At 35.9% G+C, this 25,426-nt stretch overlaps 1 protein-coding gene across 1 annotated transcript in view; it reads right to left on the bottom strand.

The window, feature by feature from the left end:
• Nucleotides 1-25,426, bottom strand: part of DIAPH3 (diaphanous related formin 3) — a 211,686-nt gene that overhangs the window by 47,283 nt on the left and 138,977 nt on the right. The window contains 2 exon segments of the mRNA XM_027674265.1: nt 9,563-9,622; nt 10,053-10,148. Coding sequence (XP_027530066.1) covers nt 9,563-9,622; nt 10,053-10,148 — 156 coding nt within the window.

Here is a 25,426-nt window from a genome sequence, read left to right as displayed (position 1 = left end):
CCACTGAAATAAGAATATGCCCTCAGATAAATGCTTCTGTGCTTATGCACAGAAAATAAAGCAATTTTGACAAGGAATTGAAAGAGAGTATTTGGGGATTAATCTCTTCTTTTGAAACCAAGGAAACATTAAAAAAACAATTACCAAATGTAATTATGACTATAGTAAAAAAAACCCAAACACAAAATGCCAACCTTATACAAAGCTATAAAAGCAGTAGAAGCCTTTATGTATTAATAGGTTTTATATTCTGATCCTTTCCCCAGAGGTGAGAGAAAGCAACTAGAAGATCACCACCTTCAAGACTTATTTCTCTGGCTAATTGCATATCTATAGTATCTCAAACCACTGCCTTTCAGTTAAGTTATCCAACTCTGATAGTAATTTATTCTGTTGTTATTAAGCTACCAAACTAAAAGACCAGTAAAATTTAGGTGCCAAAGTTAACCTGGGCAATGAAAGCTCTCGTTCAGCTGTGTTTAACTCTGGTTCATCAAGATTCTATTATTCCCACAGGGAGAGGATTTAAACCATGTTTTCAGCATCCCTGGAAAATTCCCTTCTGTTCATTAGCTCCTCTGCCCACAGAGTACCACCACAAATAATAAATGTTAATGCATCCAGTGATTCAAATGCTCATATTGGATGGGGAAGGCTGATGATGATTCTTGCCACATTCTCAGACACAGTTCTAAACCACCATAGCTTGATTAGGTGCAGTACACAGATATCCAAATCTCTTTTGAAACCCTGAAACTAGGCTGTGATATTCAAATTTGTTCCTACAAGCTATCTTGCTTCAAGCACAAAAAATAGACTGTCCACAGCCAATTCAAGCATTTTTATGTGCACTGTATTCTAACACACCATGTACGCTCATCTCTTTTCAAATACAAGCTTAAAGCCTAAGAAAACAGATAAAAAGAAAAACCTCTAGAATAATTATTTCCCAATGCTGAAAGTCTGCTGAGATTTCGTTCCATTTTCCTGTTTATGACACTAAGTATTCTCAATGTTATCTTTTCAATTTCTTATTTTATCATTTTGTTATGCCACAAGGAGAGAGAAAATCAAGAACTGCAAGTTTGAATAGTGTAGAATAAATTCACTCTAAGATTTTCAAATCCCATTCTTTTGATTTTTTAAAACCTAAGGTAAATACGGTCAAGTTTGTAGGGTCAGGTAAGAGTATTTTGCCAGTATATGGAAATAGATAATATCAGGAGACAAAAAAGCATGATAAAAACTTTCCCCCCCTCAAAATTAAAAACTTCACCATTACAAAACAAGTGTTCTTTTTAAGATACTGTGACAAAATATGGTAACAGAAAGACCATGCTACTAACTAGACAGTTACAGTCTTTCAAAGAAAGAAAAAAGGACAGACTACTTATCCCCATGGAAGTAAAGTCTTCTAGGAAATTGCATAGACTTCATCTAATTTTTCTGTTTGGTTAAAACAATCTTGCTTTAAAAACTTGGGGTTTTTTGTTTGTTTTTTTTTTTTTAAACCCAAACATCACCATGCCAAGAACAAGAGTCAAACTACTTCACAGTGTATGCTGAAAGTGAATAGATTGATTAGCCCCATATCTTCCAAAATCCAAATATTCTTTCCTGAAAATACTTAAACTGCAGCTTCTCATCTTGGATTTGTAAGCTACACCACCATAAGAGCAGAAGGGTTGCAGTCCAACTACCTCACACTACTCCAGATCGTTCAGTGGAAGTCTGGCTATCACCTTTCTTCCTGCCATTCATGCAAGAGCTGCATTTGGCCCCTGCATTTCCTTCCTTTACCACTCATGATCTCCACCAAGAAAGGGTTTCTGGGGGCTTCAGATTATTTTGCTGGGTTATTGATGCAGATTTTGCCTTAGTCATGTATCATGGAAATACACAAGACTCATCTATTGAGTCACAACACACTCAGGTCAGGAATCATACACTGTTCCTATCTCAGATTTCGTCCCCAGTGAAGTCTTTAACTAGCGAAAACTCATTTCTAATATCTAGTTGATGCAAATTTCCTACCTAATATGTCACTTGTGGCTTGTTTGTGTTTTTTTAGAGAAAGATAACCCCTTTAAGAACATAGATATGTATATGTTATATATATATTAAAACCTGACACATTACAAAGAGCTTTATGGTTCTGTTCGATGAACAGTTACATCATTTATTCTATTCAGATCAAATTTCCAGAAGCCTCTGAAGAATGAGGTACGAGTTTAGATAGTACTTGTTTTTAACATTCACAAAACAGAAGTGAAAGAGACTGGCAAATTTAAACCTAAAATCTTGTTTAACAAATATAGAAGAGGCTTGAAAGGTAATCTGAGAAGTGACAGAATCTCTTTGCTATACATATAAACTCGGTAATTGTCTTTGAATGGGAAGTTCTGCGTGACTAAACAATGAAAAGACAAATATGGGTAAATTGTTGGTAAATTACATCTCCCTTTGCAGATTTAAGATTTTCCACTGATATATATTCAAAGCAGTCTGCTGAAAATGTGACTTGCCCACTGTAGCTTTTGGAAATCTGGTTACCTATCTAGATGATTATGAAGCTGACATTTACTGTATGTGCAATTATAGAATATACAGTGTCACTGCTTTCAAATGTCACCTCTTAGCTACAGTTCTTATCCTGCAGAAAATGTCCTTGCCTCCCATGAGAGAAGTGGTCTTATTCAACTAGTATCCATGAACACTGACAAGATATTTACAAAAGCAATTAGCTCTTCTGAGTGCCTAATTTGACATATTCGAAGTGTCGCACTTTAGGAATGAAGTTGTCAAACCTCTGAGGAAAAAGCCCCATTATAAGGTCCACTTTGTCTCAAGGTAGTACTTAAAATTTTTACTCTTAAAAAGCTTTGGTTCTCTTTTATGTCTATATTATGTTCACATATAATTCTTTATGATAAGACACAGAGTGGAGGATATGCGTGCCACCTTACTCATGAGAGTTGATAAGAGAAATCTGACAAGACATTTTTTGTCGGATTACAATTCCTCTTCACCTTTTCTAAATACACGTAGTGCTAGGGTTGATAGTGTGTGTTTAGCTTATACTAAGGGGAAGATAACATTTTCTTTCTGTCTATATCAGTATTTTCACAGTACTAATATGCAATTACTACTAATTTGAAGTACTCTTTTCAATTCTTAACAGAACCTTCATCCATTTTTCAGCATTCACCATTTTTAAATAAATAAATGAATAAATAAATGAGAGATATTCATCTTTTTATGTCAGTTGTTATTATGAAGGGTATTTTGTTAGAAAAGGTCTGAAAAAAAAAATCAAAATATCTAATTTTTCATTCCAAATTCTTCTTGCTGGCTATCATCCCTTCTGACTTTGATACTTTCTTCATTAAATTACATGAGTGAAAGATTACTAAAAAAGATCCTAAAAACTCTGCATCAAAATTAACCTTTTTCCTAGATATTTTGGAATGTAAATTCTTCAGGGATGTCTTTGTGACTGCATGTGTTTGCAACTATGGCAATGAAGAAATAGTTCTAAACAAAGAAATAAAAATGTGTAAATTCACTTTTCTTGTCTGTTTTTTTTTTTTTTTTCCCCACAGATGCAAAATTGACTTCTATGGTCAGTTTCCTTGAACTTTGCTGTCTGCTCTAGGAAAAAACTCTTTATTATAAACAGTGCAGATGGTTTCAGGGGAATTATTTCTGTTAGAATAAGCAGCAATTTTACTTGACCCTATGAAGTCAATATTGAAGTGAAGCTTTGGTCTTAAAATGGCAACAACTGAAAACCATTTTTTAAAGAAATCCTATTAAATGTTTTAATTTCATAACAGTTCCAACGGATATTCCAAGTTTTCTGCTGAGGAAACTTGTCTATTGAGTAAAACTTTACAAAGCCTTACAAAAATTTTTTCCACCAGAGGAACTGATGTTTCTAGATTACAAGGCTAACGGGTATAGTGTCTTCAAAGCAGTATCTACTGCAAAGAACTGGTAATGCTCAAAAAAGTATCTTTACTACTAACATGTTCTGGGTAAAAAGTTATCTTCATGGGTTTCATAGCTTCGCCAGTGTTAGGTACTTTCTAATGTTTACTACATACGATGGAGGAAAAGACAGAAATAGAAACAGATTTAAGGAAATATTAGGTTGAAATGCCAATCACAGTTTTGCTGTCATATACAGCAATGATGAAATAAACGTGACCTTTACCATAGTCACACTGTTGGTTTCAAGAACTAAGATGAGCTTGAGTTCACTGTCAGCTACAATTGTCAAATATAAGGTAGCAGAGACAATAATGAATATCAGATGATAGCTCTATTACAAATACGAGATGAAAAGAACTCAATGAACATGAAAAAAGGGTTTTCTTTTGCTTAATTGGGACAGAATGACATTGCTCACAAGGATTTTATTATACAGAGGTCTTAAAATGCTTCAGACTACATGTGACATGAAAATTATTCTATTGTGTATAGATTTACTGAACGAGCAGCTATAGTAATTACAACTATCTCTTACCATAAAAGTCAAAGATTTCTTTCAACCTTTGCAGTCTCAAAAGGCAATATGCATTTTTTTTACTTCCATTTTATTACAGGTTTTCTTTATTTAAAGCATTTTGAATACAATCTGCCTGTAAAGACGAACGCTTTCTGCTTCATTTAAGGTATGTGTATATATGCAATCAAAGCTGCATCTTGAATTTGTATTCATGCAATTCAGGTAGCATTAACTTGGTTAATGTTACTGCAAAGAAATGTGTAGCCATAGCAGCAGAGAATTTGATGCAGGCTGCAAAACCTTACTGAAAACTTAGTGAATAATGCAGCTTTCTGTGCTGCAGTGAGCTCTGCACTGTCTTGGATATGCTGCTCTGTGTATTTGAACTTAAGTAGCTTGAAATAAACGTGCAAGCTGCAAATATGCCTTGACTGTTGTTGTAAATAATTGATAAACTCAGATCAGCCATAGCTATTAGCTGCTTGAAATAATCTCCTAATGTGCAAAATCCCAATCATTGAAAATTAAGTGCTTTCTTCTGCTTCCTAAAAAAATAAAAGAGGTCCTCTATTAGTACAACATTAAAACTATACCAATACTCTACTTGTGTCATACAGTGCTCTGAATGGGAATTAGAGCAAAAGAGTACACCACAAATCTCATGTAGTCTATGGCCCTTTGCAGTTAAAGGAAAATGTAACCTTTACAGGTAGTTTTGCACAGAGATGTATTTAGTTGTTAATTTAAAAATACAAAGCACTGTGAATGGGAACAAAACATACCAGTCTTATCTATGTCAATTAAAATCTAGTGTATATTATTTGCATTCTAAAGGCGTTAGAAAGTCTCCAAGATTCAGCAATTCCAAATGTATATTATTTATGTTAGTTATGCAGAAGACTTTTTCTCCACAAGAAATAATCTGACTCGATGGGCCCTGTCACAAGCATTAACAATACAACTGGTAATTTTAATCACAAAAATAGAGCAGATTTAAACCTGACAAAACGTACATACCATGTTAGAAAGAGGCTATCTATTCAATAAAAGAAGAGTAGGACTGAAAACAAAATATCACACCTAATAGGCTACCCTGGGATGTAGCATGAGAACCACTATCCCTTTGTAATCAGAAGTATCAGCTGAACACTACCAGAGCTTTCTGGGGAGCCCAACAGATCATGAAGAGAAAAATGGCCCACCAATACCTAGCATTTCACTAAATTTACTATTCTTTTTTTCTTAAGCGGTCCATTTAGTTAAAGGAAACTGTAAGACATGGAGCCACTGCTTTCTAGTTTCCTGTCCTGGTTTCATGTGTGATACAGTTAATTTTCTTCCTAGTAGCTTGTACAGTGCTCTGTTTTGCACTGAGTATAAGAATGATGAAAGAAAATTCAGGGAGAAAAAAACTCTGAGACAATTTAGTTTTGAAGGTGAGATAAGGAAAGGGTTTTAATTAGTGCCTCTGAGACATAAGATTACAACACGTGCGCACCCCCCGTGTCTCAGATGTTACAATTTATAATACTGCTTGTCCAATCCAAGGTTTTCCCACCCCGTGGCTTTTGCCCTGGACCACCCTCAGTCACTCCCCTTGGGAATTGGGGCTGGGGTCTCTAAGACCACCTCTTCATCAATCTTCATCTTCTTCGGGGTACAGGGGGCATATATTCACCCAGTTCTTGATGGTACTTAGATCAAGGTATAAGCATTCTCCAAACAGGACAGGCCTATCTTAAAGAGAGACTAAACATTTCTACTGGAATTCAGCGGGTAGAATTGATATGGGGAGCATGGAATGGGGTAATAGGGTTGAAAATCTATGTTGCTTCTGTGCTAAGGGTAAGGGAATAAGGGCTGCTGCTTGTAAATCTACTTCTGCTATATAACTACTTATAAAGCTTATAAAAATTAGAAAAATCAAAAAAATAAAAAAACTAGATGGACCTTAAGGCATCAACGTTGATAACTCACTGATGTTTCAGTTGTTGCTCAGTGGAGCTTACTCTAAGTCAAGGACTTTTCAGGTTCCCATGCTCTGCCAATGAGCAGCGGCACAAGAAGCTGGCAGGGAGCATAGTCAGGACAGCTGACCTGAACTGGCCAAAGGGATATTCCATACCATATGGCATCAGGCTCAACATATAAACTGAGGGAGTTGGTTGGGAGCCACTGATCGTTGCTGAGGGACTGGCTGGGCATCAGTCCACAGTGGCAAGCAATTTTGTTGGGCATCACTTTTTTCTCTTGTGTTTTATTCCTCTTCTTCCCTCTCCTTTTCATTACTATTACTTATTTGAATTATTAAATTGTTCTTTTCTCCATCCACGGGTTTTACCTTTTTCCGATTCTCCTCTCCATCCCACTAGGGAGGACAGAGCGATTGGCTGTGTGGTACTTAGTTGCCTGCTGGGGTTATAACACCATCTATGCTTAAGTCTGATTTGGAGTCCACTTTTTAAGGGAAATATCTTTAAAGACTGAGCCAGAATTTATTAATTTGGTTTGTTGTGTTTTGAAGCAGAAGAGATTAGTTAGAATTTGATGGCATTTCCCCAACAGAGATTGCTACACTCTGAACAATTCAGATGACAGACATTTCAAGTCATGGCTTGTAATTCTTTTAGACTGCATGATGAATCCCAGGTATGAATCTGTAATGTGCACTAGTAAAGTATACCTACTATAAGTGAATCTGTTAGTCTCAGAGGAACAAACAGTAACCAAACCAGTTACCAGTTAGCCCAAACAGCCAAAACCAGTACAGAAGCAAAGAAGGAAAGTGCTTGAATTGCTGCTGCTTAAGGACTTTCAGCAATCTCTGCATATTTTAATCGCAGAGTAAGCCAATGGTTTTTTTTCATGATACAAAATTTAGCATCCATTTGAAGTTTTAGGTTGGGAAAAACATAGCAAATCAACAAAAGACCAAGCCAATATTTCTGTCTAGTGACAAATCCTAATTTTTCTGAAGTGAGCTGAAATCACAGACTTCTTGCTTATACAGTGTCTATGTAATAAACCATTATATATAGTATTGATAATTTATTATACACATGTAGATAGAAAGAATAGGTTATTTCATATGTATCTATATCAGATATGAAGTGCAAGAAAAAATGATAAGAGGATAATACTGAAAAGCCCCAGATATCATACATTGCTCAACTCAGAAACAGAAAATTTTATCATTATAATTCTTGCCTTGACTGGCCACATCATTAACTTCAGTGACATTATTATTGACATTATTATTATTACCCAAAAATTTACTTTGACACTTGGGGTCTAGTATTCATTCCAGACAGTATGTAACATAAATGACCATATATTTCTATTAAAAAGCAAAAGAAAGGCCTTGATAAATGAACTCACCACAATCTACATCAGGTTTAGTCCTCTGTTTGGGTCAACACAGGAAGATGTAACGTAGACATTGTGACAAGTGTCAGCAAATCAAAAACATACTAATGAATTCCTTAAAAACAAGTTCAGAGTTGTACTGGCCTGTTCCCAAACTAACAGGACAGGTGAAAGAAAATCTGAATTAATTTTGAAATGTCTTAGAATTAGATAAAATGCTCTAAGCAAAAACTGATTTTGGTAAAAAACCAAAAAAATCCAAAAGTATACTTTTACTCTTCTCTCCAAATCAAATATCTGGACTTCCAACTTTAGCACCAAATTATATCCATCTGATGCACAAATCAGTTCATGGGTCAGAGTAAGATTTTGCAGCATTAAAATCTTGGGAGGGGGGTGGTGTTAGTTTTTGGGTTTTTGTTTTTTTATTTGAAACATAAAACATGGCCACAATGTTTTTCCAAAGGAAGTTAGTTTGAAAACTGGAAACTACACTGTCTGTCCAGACAGCTAGCTAGATGGAATGTGTTGATAAGAAGAAATATATAATTGTTCTTACAAGCAGAAACACTTACAGGACAAATTCAGATGTGCTCTGTAGTCATTATTCAACTATCAATATGTTATGTGCTAGACAAGTACCTGTCAAATATACTTGATTCCTCTTTGATCAAATTCCTTTAAGTGAATAAATTATCTTTAAACTGTCATTCCAGCTCTGTTTTCTTCAATTTTGTGTTTAATAAGTTCTCAGGGTTTTTTTTGGTTTTCGTTGTTTTTTTTTGCTACAGACACTTAAAGAAATAAACACTTAAACATGAGGTGTAATTAATATAATCAATTTTATGGTATCTGCTTTATAAATCCACAGTGCATTTAAATATCAAAGGATAATGCATTCAAAGGATAATGCATTCTGCTTTAAAAACTAAGAAAGAATTTTTTCCTGTAAGTTTAAATTAAAATTTTTCTTTACAGAGGTACCACAGATATAAATTTCCTGAGACCACTAGTTATGAACCACTGAGAACTGTCACTCTGAACTCCTCAAGCACATAGTTAATATAATAATATTCTGTTGACTATCTATCAAACAAAGCTAACAAGCATGCACACCTTCATTGTAACTTGTCACGTATGAGCAAGTTCTACTGACTATTGTGAGACAGTTTAGGAGCTAAAGAATAAACATTTACTATTATTTTGTTGATACAGCATCCCTTTTGAATTATACTTGTAAACGATGGCTTAAACCACTCCAACTATAGTATCAAGAAAACCAAGACAAACAAACACAGAATAAATGCAAAAAGTTCTCCAATTTGGTATAACAAACACTTAGTAATATTTAAAATATTTGTCATCTCTATTTTTTATTACACTTCCATAATCCCTTAAAAAATCCTTGCATAATTCTTAAGGATTATAAAAGTACTACATTTAAAAACATAATCAAATTTTAAATAAATAAACCCCCCACAAAAGATAGAAGAGTTTTGCAAAGCAATCAGTAAGTATAGTTTCAATATGTAATATTCAGACCATTTTTAAAAAGCAAGTTCCAATATGGTTAAGTACTCCACTAATGTACAAAACCGAAAAAAACCCACAGCAATCTTGAAAGCACAGATCAACTACATAAACTAAGCTAAGAAGTGCATGCAATTCAAGAATATGGTTCATTACCATGGTTACAAGCTTTCAGAACAGGTCGCTGTGTGGTTGGGCTGAGATTTTGTGGTATGTCTGCAAAAGCAAGGAAACAATGGAAATAAAACACCTCTCTGAAAGCTACTGGAGTTTTGCAACATTACTAAGCAGAACCAATTAGAAGTCAGGTATTTCTAGGAATAAATGACAGTTATATAGCAGAGAAATAACTTGACTAACTTATGGGGCAAGACAACTTTTAATTCCCCCATACACCTATAAACCCTAAAAAGCTAAAGTACATGTGGCTGTATTGAAAAGTCTTGTCACAATGATCAGGCTATAATAAGTTCAGTACATTCATTTCCAGTGTTACTGTCACCAGCAACAGTAACATCCCTGAAACATCCCTGAAAACTGGCATTGCAAGAATGAATTAAACCTGACAGTATTTAAATTCTAGAGCACTGGACCCATAATGCTTTTAAGTTTCTCTGGAAAATAAAATCTAAGATAGACTATTCACCTTTAGACCTCGGTGTCCTTTTCCTTCGGTCTCGAAAAGCTGCACCTGATTGCAAGGCCTCCAACAGGCTATCCATCACTCCAGTCTCCTCACCTTCTGTAAAGGAGAGAGAAGGAACCCTCTGGGTTACCATAGCAATATTGAGCATAAAGAGTAATAACAATAAAAAGCAACAGTAACAGGTAGCAATGGTATTATAGAAAATATTTATTTCAAACTTTGACTGGTGTTTTAATATTGACAAACTGCTCTCTTGCAATTAATCACAACAGATTTGGTCTTCTATAGATTGAACTACGCCAAATTTTATTCCATTCATTTCACATTCTTCTTTCTCTATACCTGAGAGTCAAGCATAGTTTTAAGTGAAATGTCATTTCACTCGTATTTTCATTTCACTGACTTTATACAACTGCAAATAATCAGTCTGATGTCAGCTTTCAAGAGCTGTGCCTTAAATGATTTGCTACATTAGACAAAATATCATTTCAGTTATTGTTATAAAGAGTTGAAATTGTTTCTCAGCAGGAAGCTGAGTGAACAATATTGGACTGGATAGTATACAGTGATATCCATAGGTAGCTTTAATCAAAAGCCATTTTCTGCTCACATTTAATAACCTCTGGCCAATATTAAATAATTGATGTAGTTCAGGAAAATTCTACTCATCAAATTACACAAGCATCATGTGTAATAATACACACATCTATAATTATTCCCAAAAGAATTATGAATATTATTGTGAGATGGTAACCAAATGCAAGCATTAAACACCCTCTTTTTATTTCCTCAAATAAACACATCAGAAAATGTTAGCTTTTTGAACTTGTTACCTTGTTGTATGTATGCATGGGAGGACAAAGAACAGAACTCCAGGGATTGACTATATGATGAAAAATCTCCATAGTGAAATAAAGAATTACATAATAGAAATCTCATTATGCCCCACTGTGCAAAACTCCCTAAGTCAAGGAGTTGGCCACATCATATGATTCTGCAGTTATTGCTAATAGTGAATTATGCAAATCAGGATCTAACTACCTGGTATATACAACAAGATGCTGAGTAGAGAGGGACAATCCCTTTCCTAGTCCTGCCAGTCACACTATTTCTGATATAAACCATTGGCCTTCTTGGTCACCTGGGCAATACTGCTGGCTCATGTTCATCTGGCTGTTGATCAGCACTCCCATGTCCTTTTCTGATGGGCAACATTGCAGCCACTCTGCCCCCAGTCTGTAGCGCTGCATGGGGTTGTTGTGACCAAAGTGCAGGATCTGGCACTTGGGGTTATTGAACCTCATACAACTGGCCCCAGCCCATTGATCCAGCCTGCCCAGATCCTTCTGCAGAGCATTCCTACTCTCCAGCAGAACAACACTGTCGCCCAACTTAGTGTAATCTGCAAACTGACTGAGGGTGCACTCAATCCCTTCATCCAGATCATTCATTGATAAAGATAATAAACAGGACTGGCCCCAACACTGAGCCCTGGGAACACCACTAGTGCCCGGCCTGCAAATGGATGTAACTCTATTCACCACCACTCTTTGGGCTCAGGCATCCAGCCAGTTTTTTACCCAGAGAACAGTAACCCTTAGTTCTTCTCTTTTCTTTATACTCTGTACTACCAGACTAGTTTTCAACCTTACACAAAAGAGCCATACACGAAAAGTGAAAATGAGCAAATTTTTCATAATTTTGCCTAACATTTATATATCTGGCAGGTATAGAATAAACATGAAGGCTGAAATATAGTTTGGTTTTTTTCCTTATGCTTTGCGTTTGGTATAACATGCTTTATTAAGCTGAAGTTTGCCCTCTTATGACTAATGGACTATCACAGCTATTAGTATAGTTTGGAATGTACCTTACAAAAAAAAAAACCAACAACACTCAGATTGTCTTCAGCTTCCTATTTGTTTGTTTGGGGTGGGTTTTTTATTGTGGCGTTTTTTTTCTTGTTGGTTTGTTGGGGATTTTTCTGTTGGGTTTTTTTTAACTTTCCTTTTTCCATCTGATGTCATGCAATTCTCTAAAATACTAATGTCTGGAATGAAAACACTCAATGAATAGTTTCAAACCAAAGCGATGCTTTGATGAAATTTTGAGACCAAGCCATTAGCTACATTAAGGTACATGAATGCTGGAGGAAAGCTTATAAGCATTTTGGGTTATAGCAATTCAAAAAAGATTGAATAGTATCACAGTCCCCAAAATGATACCATTAATGTTTATGGAAAAGAGTTCCCAAGCTTTGTTTTAGGAAGGAGGAATAACAGAAGAAAATTTTCAATCCTATTTCAGTATGTCATCTCTTTCAAGCCTGTCCAAGACTACTATGGATTTCATAGTTGTTTTAAAAACTTTACTATCTCCAGTAGAAAAAGAAATCCTGGTGCATAATCTGCTATACCGTAAAAAGGCTCATCAAATAAATAAAAAAAAATATTTAAAATAATGGAAGAGAAATATTGCAAAACCACAACTTCTTGTAGCATAGCTGTAACATATTTATGGGTACTATCTGGTTTTCATACTTATCTGAAATATATTGTAGTCACAAAGTGGATTATAGATTAGTGCTTCCATTGACATGCAAAACAGTTCACAGAAGAAAAAATGAGTAGATTGAAACTTGAATTAAAAAACTCTGGTAGTTTTCCTGTATACATGGATGTATTGAAAAAAGCTAACCACTGCAAATAAAAGCATTCATAGTTAATACTCTTTGTACCCAAAACATGTAGAAAGCCTGTTTTTCAAACTGCTACAACTTCAGTAGGCTCCAAATTCTTTTTTTTGATGCCTGCATCAGCAGCTGATTTTGACACTTTCTATCAAGTTATGCAGTTAGCTATTAGTACCCATACTATAATATTGTCCAAGTTTATATGATAAGAAGATTAAGAAATGAAAGTCTACCATGAATATTTTAGAAATCTTTTAAATTGCCATGGAAAAGCTGCATACAACATTGCTGCAGTGATAGCATAAGAGTCACAAATATTGTTCGATATTGACACTTCCTATGGGATCTTTAAATCAGCTTTCACAAGCTGCTGCAGGCTGCTGTCACCAGTCCCAACTGGCTTCCTAATTAGTCAAGTGTATCAATCTTTTGACATCATAGAACTAGTAATTCTAGTTGTCTTGCAGATAGCTACATAGCCAACAGTAATTCCTTTGAGGAAATATACCCTTTTATGATTTAAATGATCTCTTTTCCTTCAACTGCAGAATGGGAGATTTAAATACTTTTTAATATCATACCTAATTAAACCCCATACAACTGTCTTTTAAATACCATCTAAGGGAGAAGTAAACTTCCCAAAGTAGATGGTAAGTTTTGCCCTTGACATTTCAGTGCCAAGTCAGATATAAACTATCTAATTTCATAATTACATCTTGAAAAATGTTAAGAACATTAAAGACCCTTCTCCTCTAGTGCACTGAGTATCATAAGCTTTACATGTACAACTATAATGTCTTATAATGATAGCAGCAGATATTGCAGTTAGTAATGACACCTGCATTTTATGTACTTCTTAAGAAACAAATTATATATACCATAATTCGAGGAGCATTAGTCCACTGACATGATAGAATCACAAATATCATTAGCAATATGATTTAAAAAAAAAAAAAAGAGTGCTGCAACAAGATAATTTTGAATGAAAAATTTTTCATTTACAGTTTCCCTGAACCTGTCCAATATAAACTAAAGCATCACACAACACTAGGACTCCAAAAGTTCGCTTTACTAGGAGAAAAACATAAAATAATATGTCTATTTCCTCTTTCACATAATCAAAGCTTTATTCAGCTACTCCTTTCACAAAAGAAAATACTGAGGCATTTCAGAAAAACCAAACCAGGGATTCTTTAACGTGGTTTCTGTTGATGTTGCCTACTCAATCTGTACACTTAAGAGATTTATCTACAAGAACTTTGACTATTATCTTCCACCAGCCTCTATTTCTGGCATTGCAATTACATGCAGCTTTTTGTTACATGGTAATGAAAAGGATCATCTCCTACAGACAGTCTCATCTGAAAATAAAACTGCACAATTTGGACAAATTAAAAAGAGACCTTACAGATTTCATAGCTGTAACAAAAGGAAAAGTTGCAAAACCCCAAGGGCTACTCCTGAAGTCATTGGGAGTAGCAAAGACTTCAATTATCTTTGTATCATTTTTGATGTAACTGTGTAGCGGCACTCAAGTTTTTATATAATTTAATAACAAACTTGGAGTGCTGAAGCTATCGGATTTGTTTTCCTTGTCTGAAGATTTAAGTCCTGATCTCTCAATTCAGCAAGTACCAGAATTAGTACTTTTTTATTCTTGTTTGCTAGAATACAAACTACTTTTTTTCCCTCTTCAGCTCAGGACAACATTCAGGTTGGATATACTGTATCCAGTATACCGAAGTGAAATGTAAGCCCTTCGCAGCCTTCTCCCAGACATTACATCATGTCTTCTGCATTAATGTACAAAAATTTCAGAGGCAAATGATTACCAAGCTTGGGACAATGATAGCAGAGATTTTTCCAGACTATTATTCACACAAGGCAGGAAAAAAAGAAAGATACATCTTTTACTTTTTTAATGTTGTATCTTTACTTTCAAGACATCATGGAAGTCCTTTATATTTGTTTGTATAAGGATTGATTTCAATTAGTACAGCCTACAATGCAATACTCAGCTGAAGATAGAAGATCTCCATCTGAGTAAAAACTGAAGGACCATTCTCTAAACAATGTCACATTAACCATGCTGTAATGTTGAATGGGTTAGGCTTCAGGAAGCAGAACAGCAGATCACAGAGAGGAAGATAATTCAATCCCTCAATGCAGTAGTGAGCTCCAATGTTTTGGATGTGGTTCCATCTTTTCAGTCAGTCTAACGCAGCCAGATTTTGTGAAGTATTCATAGTGCAGACATGTAACAACTTCTAGACCTTGCAGCCTTACATATGAATAGGGTAGGACACTTTCTGAAGTGTAAACATAAAAATACAAAGCAACCTTAATGTTTCAAGATGTTCAGCAATGACCACCTAAACTCAGACTCTTCACTTCAATGAAATTCAGATACAATTTTCCAAAGAAATTGTGGATGGGTGTTAAGGGCAACTTTGTTCAGAAAACGTACAGGATATATAGACTTCAACCTGAAGTTATTCTAAGGCTTTGAAGTTTTTCTGGTAAAGGCCATAGCACCAATCAGATAATTTTCCCTGACAGGAGTACATGACTGTCAGTTTGACTCTCAATAACAGTGCATGAACTAGATCCATGACTCAGAACACAGAGGTTCCTCTGACACTGATCAAATTTTGGAAGAACCTTGTTACATTACAGCAAGGAAAAGAAAAATTCCAATGTACAGATACAAAGCAGAAATAGTTGCCAAGCCTGCTGTGGATGGACTGGCTGAAAGGACAGCTCCTCTCAGATTTAAAAGTATTAAATCCAATTTCAGCAAAAAATATCACTATTTGCAGTGACTTCAAGCGAGAGACACATAATAGCCCTTCCCAGAAGCAAAACACATGTACATACCTCACATTTCACATCAACAGTTTAGTTCAGTATCAGAAGAGTTACATTTCTTACTTATGCCCAACACAAAGCAGAAAGCCTTTGACACTGCTTCAGAGCTCTAGGTAAATGTACTATAAAAAGGTAGGATTTCCCCTAACGACTGAGCACCCCATAAATCTAGCTGAGAAGAGTAGGTTTCATGCCATCTTGTTTGCTCTTGATAAATTGGTCCATTGTTGGGCCGTCATAAAGTGCTTTTAGGGTACAGAAACACGTAAACCTTGACTCCAAGCATGTGAATGAAAGTTTGCACCAACCTGAACACAGCTTAAAAGAAGTTAAATACAAACTAAAACTCCATTCTTTGTGAATTATGAAGGACAGCTGTCCCTTTCAAATCAGCTGTTGAAATTAAGGTTGGTACCTACATCAATTTAACTTCTGTAAGATAGCTCATACCACAGAAAGAAAAAGGTAAGCTGTGGTAACAGGTGGTTCCGTACCACAGAGATACAAACATACTTCAGTGATGCAAGATACCAATTTCTGCATCTCAGTTGAATCATAATTTCCCATTTAAGTAATGGGACCGAGAGTGAAATCATCTTAATATTGAGTTTTTTAATAAAAATGTATACGTTTCTGGTGTTCACTGTGAGTCTATAAATACCATTCTTTCTGTGACAATGGAAGAAAGTCACTATAAACTCACTTTCCACAGAGATTATTCAGGTTCATTTATATTGATGTCAGATCCAGTAAAAGACTGCCAGAGCAAGCATTTCTAAGAGAGATTGCAAAAAAGTTTTCATGATATAAACTGGAGTTATAGAAAAATAAACAGAATGCCAAGCCTTTGAAGTGATGCATCCCAGGACTTTAAACAGGGAATAATAGTTGTTACATCTTTCTTTGTGACCTGAACGATGGGATAGAGTGCACTCTAATCAGGTCTGTATATGATGCAAAATTCAAAGTAATGGCCGAGCCACCCGACAGTTGTGCTGCCATTCACAAGAACCTTTACAAATTGGAGGAATGGGCACACAGGCATCCTAATTAAATCCAATAAAAGACCTGCAAGTGGTGAGATGCAACCTCATACAGCAGCACAGTAGGAGCTAACAGGCTGGAAAGCACCTTCAAAAAAGATAATTGGAGATTCTGGTAGACAACTTATTGATCATGAGTCACTATTGTGTTTCTGTGGCAAGGACGACCAAAGAACAGCATTGCCAGCAGGTTAAGAGAGGTCATCCTTCCCCTCTACTCAGCACTGGTGAGACATGTCTGCAGTGCTGGGTCTGGGCTCCCCAGTACCAGGGAGACACGAACATATCCAAGCAAAGTCAAGGGCCATGAAGATGATCAAGGGATCAGAGCAGCCCTCATATGAAAACACACTGAGAGAACTGGGACTGTGCAGCCTATAAAAGAGAAGGCTCAGGGGATCTTAGCAACATATATAGAAATACCTGATGGGGGACTGGGTGGGGTGTAAAGATGACTGAGCCATCTTAGGGATGCCCAGAGACAGGATAGAAGGCAATGGGCACAAACTGATTACAGGAAATTGCATTCAAAAGTAAGATGATTTTTTTTTCTGTTGAGAGTGGTCAAACATTCTAACAGGCTACCCATCTACAATGGCTGCAATAATAAAGAGGTTACCTTTTCACTAAGTCCACAGAAACAGTAGGTAACAGTCTGAAAATGAAATTATTTTTTGCATACACACCTACTCTCTCACCACCTCAACAATACAGGATGTTCTAGTAATGCATTATATATTGCATTACCCGATAATGTTTTTTAAAAGCCAGACCAAAGACTCAATCTTTTTATAGCCCTTTTTCTAATCTCTAGGGATGCTGTGCCTTTTTAGTGGAAAAAAAATCCTGCTAAATTGAGCACAATGCTAAGTTTCTTCTAGTTATATTTAATCACTCATAAAGCAGACCAACCTTGTGCATTCTTATCTAAGGCTAAAATTTTATAGGACACCTGATAGCAAGAATGATCAAATACATAAAAAGTCAGTCAATATCTTTTACTATTAATGAACGATTTCCCTGTTTTCTTTACACATCAGAACTCCAATCACAGAATCACAGAATATGTTGAGTTGGAAGGTACCCACAAGAATCATCGAGTCCAACTCCTGGCCCTGCATAGGACCATCCCCAAGAGTCACACCATGTGCCTGAGAGTATTGTCCAAATGCTTCTTGAACTCTGGTAGGCTTGACGATGTTACCATTTCCCTGGGGAGCCTGTTCCAGTGCACCCAACCACCCTCTGGGTGAAGAACCATTTTCTAACAAACAGCCTAAACCTCCCCTGACACAACTTCAGGCCATTTCCTCAAGTCCTGTCACTGCTCACCATGGAGAAGACATCAGTGCCTGCCCCTCCTCTTCCCTTCACGAGGAAGTTGTGGACTGCCATGAGGTCTCCCCTCAGTCTTCTCTTCTCCAGGCTGAACACACCAAGTGACCTCAGTTGCTCCTCATACGGCTTTCCCTCAAGGCCCTTCGGCATCTTCACTGCCCTCCTTTGGACACTCTCTAACAGCCTAATATCTTTCTTATATTGTGATGACCAAAACTGCACACCAATGACACTGACAAAAATATGACCAATCTGCTTTCCATATTAGCCAAAAACTAGTATTTTCATTTGTTTTGTTTCACAGAAGGAAAAAATACAAACACCTATTATTGAGACGTATCAACTACAATTTCATTTAGAAAGCAGTCAGAACAACTTCAGTAGCATTCTTAATTGAATATAGCTTCTTAAAAGAATATATGTAGCTGAGCATAATACGTGTGTGTGTGTGTGTGTGTGTGTGTGAACATCTCTCTTGGTTACTGTGTGCCTCTCAAGGAGTTCATTTAGCACATTACTATTTCCATTCAAATTTATAAACAGCCAATAAATCAGAAAATACACACAGTGATCACTCATACTGACAGTTCTACTACAGAGATGAGGGGCTGAAAGAAACTTCCAAGTTATATGATTTCTCACTAGTGGAGTGATAAAGTTCTGACCAGATTATATGACTGAGCTTAGTCTGAGGAAAGCCTCTGGACAGCTTAAGGTAGGAAAGACCCTTTCTGATTAGGTAGCTATAAATGCACAAGAATACCCATGAAGATCAGACCTATGGTCCACCTAGCTGTGCATTTTGTGCTCTAGTAGCTGACAGCAACAATCTGTAAAAAGGACAGGATAAATATATAATGGCATTACTAGAACGGTCTCTTGGTCTCCAGCTGTTTATAATTCAAGACTTTGCAGTTGCATTTAATAGCTTTCAATGGATAGAAACTGCCAGAGAAATCAAGTAACTTTTGTCAGTAAGCTTCAGAGCAAGAATATTTTGGTATGCAGTAACAAGACTGTACTTCTGTACAACCACTGAGGTATTGCTGAGTGAAGATAAGTGTCACAGCGAACAGCATAGAAATAGAAGCAGCAGCAGACTCAGTTTGAAGGAAGAGTCAGAGACATGACCTTCCAATCAGCTAGCTTTCCCACAATTACAGAGGAGGTTCTTGGCTCTTTTACAACCTTGGACTGAGGAAAGTAAAAATAAAGCATATCCTCCAATGCTTTGGTAAGGATATTTATTCCTCCCTTCCTCTGCAACTTGAGAGAAGAAACTTTTGATGATACAGAAAAAAAGAGAGAATAAAAGCATCGCATAGCAGGAGTGAAAGTTTAAAGAGGACTCTGATGTCTACCTCCTTATGAAGGAGATGTGAGTTAGTATTTGGAGTAGGAAATGCCTACTCAACCCAAAACCTACTACCTGTATAAATGTTAGAGCTCTTAATCCCAAAGATGGCTCCAGAGATTGTAATTATTTTGCATGGTAATGCCATTTTAAGTTTGCAGCATAGTTTTCACACTTGTTTAGAAATTTTACTGCTACAGCATAAATGGCAAGCGTTATGAGAATCTTCATCTACAGACATTACTTTATTGACCCTTAATTTTTTCAACAGTTCTGTTTGTTCTGACTATTTTTCTCTCTCCCAAATACAACTGCTATTTATTTTTTCAGGGCTTTGTGTAAACCTGAGTTTCACAAACCCCCTCAGCTGCTATCTCCAAAGATTCCACTTCTAAGTAAAATTTTCAGAAAGAAAATAATTATTTCTTCTAAACAACTTGCTCTTTTGGAGCTACTACTTAGTACAAACTAATAGCAGCTGCTGCATTCTGATCCCATGGGTTGCAAATAACTGCATGAACCTCCATGTTTCAGAAAATTTAGCACATTTGACACGTTTTTAGAACATGACCTGTGACTATTAGTTTTTATATACATACAGATCAGTTCTAGCTTTTTGCATGAAAACCATCCATTTGCCTGAACAGATAGGGTTTTGATGTATCTCATCTTTTGCTGTGGCTTCTGTAGATGTATCACACATTATTTTTTTGGGGTTTTTTTGATCGAACATACCTGTATTTTATCATTCTCTGTAGCATTTTCAACTATGCATCTGACAATTATTCTTGAGGGAATATCTGTTGTCAGTAGTTAACCCAGATTTATACTTTACTGTCAAAACAATACAATTGAAGCTGAAAAATAACCTCCATACTTAGGGATGTATCAGGTGACATTTCCTTTCTGGTGTTTTCGTGGCCAATGTCTGTCACATTTCCTTCTTCACATGTAGGACTCTTTTTTTTTTTTTTAATGTAAACGGATATTATGCAAAATTAGATCTACTCCCCAAACTTGTCATGGGCTTACTATCAACTGTCTGCTAAGTATCATCATGAGTAAGTACTGAGCAGGCAACTCTGTAATGCCCCACAGTTCTTTGTGACCATTGTAATAATTTAACATAAGAAGAAGAAGTTACACTTCTCACAGTTACGGAACTGAGTTATTTCCCACTGGATCCATAATAAAAGTGACTCTTAAGAATAAATTCAAATAACAGAAAGTGACCTCAGGAACCCTCTTGGTAAAAAGGGTCCAATTTGAGGATAAGTGTAGGCAATCATGGAACAACAGGAAGGAGTATTCAGCACCTGGAAGGAACTGAGATGAGTGGAGCACTTGAAATTCCAAAAGGGTAAATTCCCAAGAGAAGAGAGCCCTTACAGAAAATGCTTGTTGGATAGTAATGTTATATACTTCGTCATATATATCATTATCAGATCTTTTGTCCCCTTTACGGTAAATTTAGTTGCATGAAACATATTCCTAAATGTGCAAAAGCTAGCAATACACCATTTTCCAAAACTTGTGTTTTTGCAGGAAAATAGCCCAGCAGATATTTTAAAACATGTTAGAAACTAATGATGTCATCTCAGTTGCAATGGAACATGAGCACATTTTTATAACCTGCATCATTTGCAGTCCTTCACTCCCCTTAGACTGAAGGAATATTATTGACAAGCATTGAATCTCCTATCCCACCTAGAAGAAATTAATAAAATAGAGGCCTTAAGAACTTGAGCTAAGCAGGGAAAGTAGGGTCTTTGGGGGTACTTACTAATATAAACAGGTTTGGGGATTTTTTAAATTTATTTCAAAGGCAAGCATTTTATCTGCTGGAATCTGAACTTTAATTACCTAATTACATGTACTATTTTTTTGCTTAAACTGTCAGTACTGGGATCCATGGTGTCCTTTTGTTTTGCAGAACTCTACAGAACTAATGAAAATATTCATATTGCACAATGCAGCAGATAGTAATAAAATAGTAAATATCTAAAGAACCAAAACTGAAAACACACTTAGCAAGTTTGTGAGACATGAATGTGAGGTTTCTTTCCAAAACCAGATAAACAATATAAAATCTCTGCAAACATAAATGCTGCAAAATTGACTGCAAATAAGGTCATAACTGTTTAAATATACTAAAAGATGTATTTAAAACCAGATGGTTGTGATAAAAGTGAAACCAAATAACACAACTGAAAACAAAGGAATAGTCTACATTGGAAATCAGATGTTTCATTTTGGCATTACTTAAGTGCTTTTGCATAAGAAAAGGGCAGTCTTTGTAAATAACCACTGATAAAAGTGGTTTACTTAAATAGTATTCAAAGTAAGACACAATGAAGATGCCACAATGATGGAGTTCTCAATTATATTACAATAAATTTAGCTGGTATTATCGCAGTTATAGAATTGTCTACACTGTGATAAGATCAAAATAATTGATAGGTGTGCTTTTTACTAAGAATCTGAACAGCACAAGAAAGTATGTATCTGAATGTTAATTGTACGCAGACAAGTGGCATTTACATAAAGATCCCCTTCCGCTGGCTATTTACCTTTAGAAGGACAGTGTGTGATTGTTTGATCTGGATTCACAAAAGCAAGTAAAGCAATCTTACTGACAAAGCATCTCATGATGAATATCATTTTGCAATCTGGAGAATATTTAGAGGACAGGTTTTATTACCATAAATTTCAAAATACCAAGTATCATTCACTACTTAGTCAAAATGCTTACTGATTCCACATATTTTTAAGTTAGGATGGAGGTGAAAGGAAAATATGAAGCTGATATTTTTACTATGTCAACTAAAGACACAGCTTTTTTTATCAGTGAACTATTTGAGCTATGATCATTAGGACATGTAGGTGTTGCTAAATGTAAAGTAGAGATAGAGGATTTTAGCAAACTACAATTTAGAGGTATGTAAATCTGACATCGGTTTCAGGTCCAAATCTCAAAAAAAATTTGCAAGAGAGCAAGTAAAATGATTCCATATAATAGCAAAAATCTATGGTCTTATTAGCAGAAGTCCTAATTTATATTGCAAAATGTTAAGGTTTTTCTAAAACATGCTGTACTGCATATTCATAAAAAACTACACATCTGACAAACTACAAAATTTTGATATATTTATATCTTAAATATTAAAGAATTGAACTTAAAACTTTATGAAGACTTATCACAAAGTACACATATTTATCTAGTGTTAGAAAATGATTACATCAACGTCAAACTCGGTGTAACAGTATTTCAAAGGCAGCCTGATGCAGAGGTATGGATGATAGAGCATAAGCTATGATCTAGATGACTCAGTTGTCAACCTATGTATAAAAGGCACAACATAGGTTAAGAAAGACTACTATCATTTGTCAGAAGGCCAGTATATTGTAGGACCACCTCACATTTGAAGTAAATGTCAGTTACTACTAATGAAATTATTGTTTTCAACCTGAAGAAATTAGTTTAAGCTAAAACTCAGGAGATACCTTAAACCCAGATCCATTTTCTTTTTGGGTTAATAAAATATTTTTAATGTCAGTCACACCTGGTTTAACACAGTCCTAACATGCTATATGCAACTTATAATATGCAAGTCAGATATTGTGTATATTTTAATAAAATTTATATTTTGTTACATATTTCCTTAAGTTGGAGGTTTCCCTGACAGTGGCAGGGTGGTTAGGACTAGATGATCCCTAAGGTCCATTCCAACCCCTTAACATTCTATGATTCTATATTAAGTTTTTGTAAATGCAAAAAAAGTCAGCAATAACCCCCAAATAACTAAAAACTTTTGCAGTATTATGTAGGTCACTTTTATGCAAAGAAATGAATCCCAGTTTTCTCCGCCTTGTGCAGCGAAAGGTCGCACCATAGGCAACAAACCCCTGCTCTTCAAATAGCTTCTAAAACAGATAAAAGATGAAGAAACCCAAAGAAAATAAATTCAAGAATGAAGCAGAATCTAGGACAGGTTAAATGTCTGTGTTGTACATGAGACCAGTGGTTAACAAAACAAGTTTGGGATGATGATACAAATCTTGTTTAAGCACTACATAGCAGCTCAGGACTTGAAAGTTATTGAGTAACTTCTGAAAGCAGAAGCTCCAGAGTCATGAAGTAGTCACTAATGGCTAATTAATGGTCACCGAAAAAAAAGCACAACCTCAAGCACTGTGAAAAAAAGATTGCTTTTCCATTAAGAAAAGAAGCAGCAGCTAAGCAAGAGAAAATCAAAGGCACTGCTGTGGCTTGAGGAATTAACACTCCCTGAAGCATTTTGCATCTTGTCATCTAGGGATAGACAACAGGATTGTGAACTATCTAGAAACGAAACCATTTTGTAAAAGAATAAGATCCCAAACTATATGTGGGGAAGGAAAGCAAAGATGGTAGAGTAGAAAAAATATATCTGCTTCAGTTCTGGCTTCCTTTGCAGAAGACCTCTCAAATTTCACTATGTCATCCTGTCAGCTAGGACCATCACTGGTAGCCATCACTGCCAACACTACAGTATCAACTCCATGGGATTTTATATCCACATTAAATTTAGGACATAGATGTTCAGGCTTTGACTACGTAGTGGTACTGATTGATTGAATGATAGCAAGAACTAATTATAGTGATAATGACAAATAATGCACAAGAGTAAGATAATAGCAAAACTAGTGCTGTTAATGACTTTCAGTCAGTCCAGTAAAGTGTGGTTGGGTTATTCTTGGATTATTATTTTAGCTGTTTGATTTTTTGTTGTTGCTGCTGATTCTTGGGGTATTTTAAAAAAAGAGAGAAACAGTTAAACTCCAAAGTAGTACACAGCACAGTGATACACAGCCACTCCTAACTTTCAGGTCACTTTCAGTTAAATGTCATGTTACTGAAAAAAAAAAAAAGAGTTGAGATGTAGAGTACACTATGATCTGTCCACTGAGAAAAAAAATATTGAAGACCATTTAGCATATATAATCTAATCTTTTCTCTTCTTCCAAGTATGCAACTGTTCGAAACCCAGAAAATAACTTCTGGGATGGTAACATCAGTGAGTTTTCAGCTACTTTATTCAAGCAATACTTGAAATAATGTTTCTACAGATCCAACATCTGATCCAGTCACCAGGTAAAGAAATAATATGTAGCAAAAACCAGTTACTCCACAGTCATACTCTAGGTAAGAGTTTTTGGTATTTTGACAGAGGGAGGACCTGGTTATGAATTTTTTAGCAGGTCAGATATAAACATTTTGTGACTGATTTACAGATTTTTAATGAGAAAAAAACCTTTCCTTGACCTAGTTATAGCTAGGAAAAAAAGGGAGGGGGGGAATTTTTTTGATTGTCTATGTTACTCCAAAGAATCATAGCAACCTGCCTCTTCAATTAAATACTGTAAATACAGTTCTGGTAAGGTTGTCAAAATAATAATAATAATTATTAAAAAAACAATCCCACTTTTCATGCTGTTGTTGCTGTCCTTCCTGACAAACAAATCTACCACACGTGCTTTCCGCTGCCACAATTTGCCACAGTTTTCTAATAGACTTTTAAAAATGTGTTGCAAATAGGTACAAGAAACCTTACAACTTATCAGTAGCCAGTTTAGTGAATATCAGACTCGAGGCATTTATAGCTTGAGGTGATCCTAACATCATCTTTTACTCTGATGTTCAGATCAGTCATTCCAGACTGAACTTTAAGCGGCTGCTCACAAGATCAAGAAACCTCTTTCTGTACTGTGTCAGGGACCTGAGTCATGTCTGAGGCCCTGCCATGTCTGTGGTTGTGCTCATCGATATGGCATGGGAAAATACTGTATAGTTTCACCGTTGGGAACCGAACCTTGGAAGGAAGAACAAAAGATTAGGTTAACTGGTGGAAACTTGACATTTAGAAGAAGAAACAACAGAGCCGTTGTTGGCACAGAGTTGGTGTCATGAGCCATTGTGGTCTTGGTTTGCGCGCTGGCCACACGTGAGCCGATGTCACAACTGGAAAATTCCACTCCTGTGAGGGGGATATAAGAGATGGTTCTGGGTTGGACAGGTGAGATGGACACGATTTTGATC

The sequence above is a fragment of the Neopelma chrysocephalum genome, unplaced genomic scaffold, assembly GCF_003984885.1.
Source record: "Neopelma chrysocephalum unplaced genomic scaffold, ASM398488v2 Primary Assembly neopelma1_25, whole genome shotgun sequence".
NCBI classification, from domain to species: Eukaryota; Metazoa; Chordata; class Aves; order Passeriformes; family Pipridae; genus Neopelma; species Neopelma chrysocephalum.
Note: the sequence above shows the minus strand (reverse complement) of the source record. Positions and strands in the feature narration are given on the sequence as shown.